The following is a 6,745-nucleotide window of genomic DNA, read 5'->3' as shown; positions in this document are numbered from 1 at the left end:
CATGAGTGATAACATCCGGAAATCAGTCCAAGATCTGGATTTGGGTATCGATGATGCCCCAATTTCTCTTCCACCGGAGTTCTTTACTCGTGCCATATCCGTCAACCGCCACACCCTGGTTGTTACTCCTGTCAATCCCCGAAAGCAGAACCTTCGAGCCCTCATCCGTCAAATGCCACGAGATTGGGGATTTGCGAACGAGTGCGTTGGTCGTATCCTTGACGGCGGAAGAGCACAATTCCGATTTCAGTCGTAGGATTCTCTGAATATGGTGCTGCGAAGGGGGCCTTGGTCATTTAATGATTGGATGGTTACAACCCATCGTTAGTATCCAAACATAAGTGAGACAAACATGAAGATCATACCCTTTTGGGTACAAATCCAAAGTACTCCTACTCTATGCTTAACGAATGATATGGCTAAGTGGGTAGGGAACAAAATAGGATATGTCTCTGATGTAGACTATGACGAGAACGAAATTCAAGTGGGTGTGGTGCGTGTTAGAATTGACTGAAACATAGATGATCCTTTGCGATTCCAAAAAAACATTCAGTTCATTGCAGATGAGAATACTGTGGTTAAGTTTCGTTATGAGCGTTTGAGGAATTTTTGCACAAAATGTGGATCACTCAAACACGATTTGAAAGAGTGTACTCTCGCTTTTGACGATCCTGAACCAGAAGACTCGGACAATGATAATGATGGGGACAACTCTGATGCTGGTGATAAGGATGACAAGGACATGTCTGAGGCCAATACCTTACCGTCCATCGATCCTGCGAGTCTCATACCTGGTCTGCAAATGCCACCAACATCTGGTCCTACTCATGGTTATGTTCCACAATCGGTGAACATGAGGTCCCTTCCAAGTGTTTTCATAGACAAAGACCTCACTGCTGAATGCATTCGCTACTTAAATGCAAAGTATGTAGGGCAATTTGTTGACCAGTATGAGCAAAGGAACTTACTTGATGATAGTTCGGACAATGCAAGTCCAGAATTTGTTTTCATGAAACAAAAACAGGTGCAGTTTGAATCTTCTTTCAACAAAGCTGAGGCTGCTGAAGAGTTGGTGGTCCTGAACCAATTTCGCAATAAGCATCAGCGTACACTCTCGGTGGACTCATGTTCTGTCAACAAAGGCTTTGACGGAGGCGCGGGGGGAGGGGGGGGGGGTCCGGTACCCCCAGACTTTCCAATATGAAGATCCTCTCATGGAATTGTCAGGGTGTAGGTCCTTCTTTAACTTATTCTCGTTTGAAAAAACTCTGTTTTACTACTAAGTGTGACATTTTCTTCCTCTCTGAAACTCTAAACCAGGATGATGTAATAACTAACTTAAAGTGTGATCTAGGATTTTCTAATGCTTTTATTCAACCCTCTCAAGGAAGGAGTGGAGGTTTATGTGTGTTTTGGAACGACAATGTGCTCTTATCCTTATTTTCACAGGATGAGAGACTCATTGATGTAACTGTAAACTATAATAATATTTTGTTCTATTTGTCTTGTGTCTATGGACACCCGATTCCAAATGAGAGAAAAGAACTATGGGACCGATTCGAACATCTAGCACAAACTCGTGATTTACCTTAGCTATTAATCAGAGACTTTAACGAGATAACTAATAACCGCGAAAAGATTGGCGGACCAATACGTGAGGATTGGACCTTCCGATATTTTTGACATATGATCTCAATGTGTGATCTACAAGATATTCGTTCAAGAGGCAATCCTTTTTCATGGGTTGGAGAATGCCATTCTCAGTCGATCCAGTGCTGCCTTGTTAGAGCTATGTTTAATTCTTCTGGAGCTGCAACATTTCCGAATGCAGAGACTCTGTTTTTAGACTTTGCAGGTTCAGACCATCGACCTATTCTTCTCGATTTAAATGATAATATCAGACACAATCGACGCATTTTCCAGTTTGACAAAAGATTGTTGGATGTTCCTAATTTCCATGATGCTGTTCATGATGGCTGGTTAACAAACAACGATGGTCTGGATATACCAATCAATGAAAGGATCAAAAACTGTAGACGATGCTTGGCAAATTTAAAGAGAGAAAATCACCTAAATTCTGAAAAACGCATAGTCACAATTCAATCACGTTTAAATTATGCAATGGAGAGTCTGGATTCAAACTTGCGGAGAACTATCCCTACTCTACAAGATGAATTGACAAAAGCTTATAATGATGAAGAAAAACACTGGCAACAAAAGAGTCGAAACTTGTGGATGACTAATGGAGATCAAAATACTAGCTTTTTTCATGCCTGTGCTAAATCAAGGTTTGCAAAAAATTGGATTACCTCAATATCAGATGATCAAGGCAATGTATACCAGGGAGATAGGGCTATTGGCGACCATGCTCAAAACTTCTTTACAAATATATTCTCTTCTACGAATCATCATGTTTCCACATCGACCTTTCCTGACTTTAACACAAAGGTGTTAGATGAAGCAAATGAGCAGCTAACAAAAGTGTTCACTAGTGAGGAAATTTAAGATGTTGTATGTTCAATAGGGGATGATCGTGCTCCAGGGCCAGATGGTTTAACATCCAGGTTCTATAAAACCTGTTGGGATACAGTTGGTCCACAAGTTATACAAGAAGTGCATTCTTTCTTTGAGACAGCATTAATGAAGCCAAGCATCAATCATAAGAAATATTTGTATGATACCAAAGATCGAAAATCCCCAAACTCTCTCTGATTACCGGCCAATAGCTTTATGTAACGTCTTATATAAGATTGTTTCTAAATGTCTGGTCCAACGCCTAAAACCTCATCTGAATGACATCGTCTCGGACTCGCAAGCAGCCTTTATTCCTGGTCGGTTAATTCAAGACAATGTGATGATCACACACGAAGTTATGCATTCATTAAAAGTCAGGAAACGTGTGTCTCAAAATTATATGGCTGTTAAAATGGATGTCTCTAAAGCTTATGACCGTGTGGAGTGGAAATTCTGAGAAACAACTCTGAGATTATTTAGTTTTTGTGACAAATGGATAAACTGGATTATAGCGGTGGTGTCTACAGTCAACTATTCTGTATTAATAAATGGAGCTCCATATGGCCACATCAAACCAACAAGAGGCATTAGACAGGGTGATCCATTATCACCCTATCTTTTTATTCTATGCTCTGATATTCTTAGCCACTTAATTTCATCGAGTGTAAGAGACAGCGATCTCAGTGGGATTCAGATTGGTATTGGGGCTCCAAGTATTACTCATCTACAGTTTGCCGATGACTGTTTGTTCTTTTGTAAGGCTAATAGAAAGCACTGCCAAACTCTAAGATATTTTTGACATCTATGAATACTATTCAGGCCAAAAAATAAATACTTCAAAATCTATGATTACTTTTGGAAGTAGAGTCCATGGGCGTATGCAGACATCTTTGAAAAACATTTTAAATATTCCTAACCATGGAGGAGGTGGTAAGTATCTTGGCCTTCCTGAACAGTTTGGAAGTAAAAAAAAAAGAAATGTTTGAGTACATTGTTGACAGAGTCAAAAAACGAACAAATGGATGGACTGCAAAAAAGTTATCTCCTGCAGGGAAAGCAATAATGCTTAATTCTGTAGCTCTATCTATGCCTGTTTATGCCATGTCCTGTTTCAAATTGCCATTGGGAATCACAAGCGAAATCGAGTCACTTTTAATGCAGTATTGGTGGGAAAGAAGCTCAAATCAACGAGGTATTCCATGGATTGCTTGGAAAAATTACAAAAACCAAAAAAGGAAGGGGGATTGGGTTTTAGATACTTAGCTAAGTTTAATGATGCCCTCTTAGCCAAGCAGTCATGGCGACTTATACAACATCCTGAGTCTCTCTTTGCCCGAGTTATGAAAAACAGATATTATAAAGATGACTCGATCCTAGATGCCAAACAAAGGAAAAATCAATCCTATGGTTGGTCATCTATCCTATTAGGATTAGACCTGCTTAAGAAAGGAAGTCGATTTATAGTGGGGGATGGTAAAACAATACGCATAGGTTTGGATAATTTTATAGAGGAGCATCCACCAAGACTAGTTCAAACTATGCCACAACTATGTTCTACACTTCTAGAACAAGTAATATCTAAGGTGGGTGACACTCAACAATGGGATGTTTATAAACTCTCCAACATTGTCCCACAACCCGAGCAAGAGCTCATTCAAAGAATTCATCTTTCTCATGAGGAATTCTCGGACAAATTTATATGGAACTATACCCGATCAGGTACCTATTCTGTTAAATCAGGTAATTGGTTTGCTACTCACTACCCTTTTGACCCGGCGGAGGATTTGAATATATCACATGGCTCAATTGAACTCAAAAACAAGATTTGGAAGCTACGACTCATACCAAAGGTAAAACACTTTATCTGGCGTATTTTATCAAAAGCTATACCAACCAGGACAAGATTGCGTAGCCGTGGAATGAACATAGACACTATCTGTCCGAGATGTCAACAATCTGAAGAAACAATAAACCATCTATTATTTACATGCCCTTTTGCTCTTATGACATGGCGTATTTCTGGTTCATCATCACTTCCTATAACTCAAATTCAATCGGATGTGGAGGCGAACATTGCTCAGTTGTTCTCTTATCATTCGCAAACACCCAACATTTGTGATTCACTACTACCATTTGTTTTGCTATGGCGTATTTGGAAGGCACGAAATAACCAGGTTTTCAATAATTATCGTGAGAGTGTATCTAAGACGGTTCTTCAGGCAAAATCAGACACAAAAGAATGGATCAACAACTTAAACCACATTCCATCGCCAATGTCAGTTATAAGGACATCGACTATCACCTGGTTACCACCGACTTATCCGTTTCTAAAATGCAATTTTGATGCAAGTTATGATCATTCAACAAGTGGATGGATCTTCAGAGATTTTCAGGGCAAAACTCTGTTTTGGGGAGCGACTAGATTAGCTAATACAAGATCTCCATTAGAGGCGGAAACAAAAGGATTACTCGCTAGCATTCAACAAGCTTGGATAAGAGGATATCGTTCAATAGTTTTTGAAGGAGACTGTGACACTTTAATCAAATTAGTAAATGGTCAACAATTTGATGCCTCTTTAACGAACCTACTCCAAAATATTAAAACTTGGGCTTCTAGATTAGACTGCTCCTTTATTTTCACGAAGAGGGAATGTAATAGTGTGGCTCATTCTTTAGTAAAGTTTGGTTGTGTTAGTTTTTCATACTATTCCAACTCTGTATTAAAGCCTCCTTAACTAATTAACTCTCTCTGTAATGACTAAGTTTTATCAATATATTTTCTTTGAGAAAAAAAATATATTTACTAAACTAGAGAAATACATAATCAAGGTAAGAGAAACAAAATAAATGTGATTGACTAAAATGTTCTTCGAATACCGGTAAAATTGACTTGGCAAACAAAATACTAATTAAAAAAAAGTTGCACCGTAACAATAAAAGCTGACGAACATCGAAACCTTTAATATAACTGAGAGGTCAGGTCTACAATTCAAACAATTAATGGACGTAATGGAGTCCCATGCTAACTTAATATTTTATTTTAATGTTATTTTATATTATTTACAGTTATAACATTTGTTTGTATCATATATACATGTGTGATAAATAAATATATAACATTATCTATTTTAAATGTGTATTTATTTATTTATCTTAAAAGACTATAATAAAATATTTATCTATTTTTTTAATTTGTGTGAAAAACTCTAAAATGACAAGTATTAAAAATAAAAATAATAAAAATGGAAAGACTATTATTTTTGATAATTATGGGGTGATCCAAGCTTTACTACCAAAATGTTTTTTTTTTTGGGTCAAAATTACCACCAAAATGTTTTGGTGGAAATTCACTTAACATTACCGTTTTGCTACAATCCATATCTCTTTTAGCTTTTAGTACTTCAAATTTTCTTTGGTTGGTAAATTACGTGATAACTCTATAAATTACAGTGATAATAAACATTTAAATCAGCTTTATGTACATTTTATAAGTAAAGTAATATATTAAATATAATATATAAAATATAAACCAGTACAAATTACCTAACAGAAATTACCAAATACATTTGTTGTTTGTCGTCCTATTAGTAAAAGATACACCCTCAAACATCAATCCACCACTAGTAACGAGAGAAAAAACCCTAGAACCAAAGCCGCCGCCGCCTCTCCGGTGAGCCTCTTTGGCTGTCGGGGAGAGCCTTCTTTTATTGCTTTTCGTTTTTCCTTTCTTTTTGTTGAGTTAAGGTCGGATATGAGATCTCCTCTTCTTTTGGGTCTCTGGTTGGTGGCTGGATGAAGGTTCAAGATCGCGTTGTGGCAAGGACAACCTCGACTTGTGGTGGGGTTGCTCTGACTTTGTTTTCCATCGCTGGAATCTTCGTCGGAGGTGTTCGTTGGTGTTGGAGTGGCGATTACTCTGGATGTGACGTCTTGATACCGGTTGGGTTTGGCTTTGTTGAGACCGAAGGGGAGTCGAAGGGTCTTCCTTTTGGGTTTTGGAAGCTGCGGCGATTCGATTCCGATGGTCTTGGGTTCAGATCTGGTTGCTTCCGGCTAAGAAGCAGGACATCATGGCAGGAGTGATGTGGCCAATCCGGCAATGCACCATGAGGTGAAGATATGCTAATCTGTGTTCTATTCTCTTATCTTTAGGCGATTAGCATTCTGGTTAATATGTGGTTAGTTCGGATAAGCCTTTATTCATGCTGGTCGCGTCTCTTGGTCGGATCAG

General features: G+C 38.3%; 1 protein-coding gene across 1 annotated transcript; it reads left to right on the top strand.

Annotated features, from left to right (window-relative positions):
* Nucleotides 1–352: 352 nt before the first annotated feature.
* Nucleotides 353–6,597, top strand: LOC147920921 (uncharacterized). Its single transcript, XM_087501292.1, has 8 exons — nucleotides 353–493; nucleotides 554–1,106; nucleotides 1,712–2,288; nucleotides 3,160–3,257; nucleotides 3,334–3,477; nucleotides 3,566–3,706; nucleotides 3,802–5,063; nucleotides 6,259–6,597. Exons 1-8 carry the CDS (start codon nucleotides 353–355, stop codon nucleotides 6,595–6,597), a joined length of 3,255 nt encoding a protein of 1,084 aa, XP_087357418.1.
* Nucleotides 6,598–6,745: the final 148 nt, after the last annotated feature.

Source organism: Camelina sativa, chromosome 19, assembly GCF_030686135.1.
Source record: "Camelina sativa cultivar CO46 ecotype springtype chromosome 19, ASM3068613v1".
NCBI lineage: Eukaryota > Viridiplantae > Streptophyta > Magnoliopsida > Brassicales > Brassicaceae > Camelina > Camelina sativa.
Note: the sequence above shows the minus strand (reverse complement) of the source record. Positions and strands in the feature narration are given on the sequence as shown.

What these genes read in the sequence shown, in the direction of transcription:
- LOC147920921 (XM_087501292.1), top strand. Translation starts at nt 353, where the DNA reads ATGAAGATCATACCCTTTTGGGTACAAATCCAAAGTACTCCTACTCTA. An exon ending in TCTACAGTTTGCCGATGACT is followed by an intron (nt 3,258 to 3,333) that starts GTTTGTTCTTTT and finishes AATACTATTCAG; the next exon opens with GCCAAAAAATAAATACTTCA. An exon ending in AAGAAGCTCAAATCAACGAG is followed by an intron (nt 3,707 to 3,801) that starts GTATTCCATGGA and finishes ATGCCCTCTTAG; the next exon opens with CCAAGCAGTCATGGCGACTT.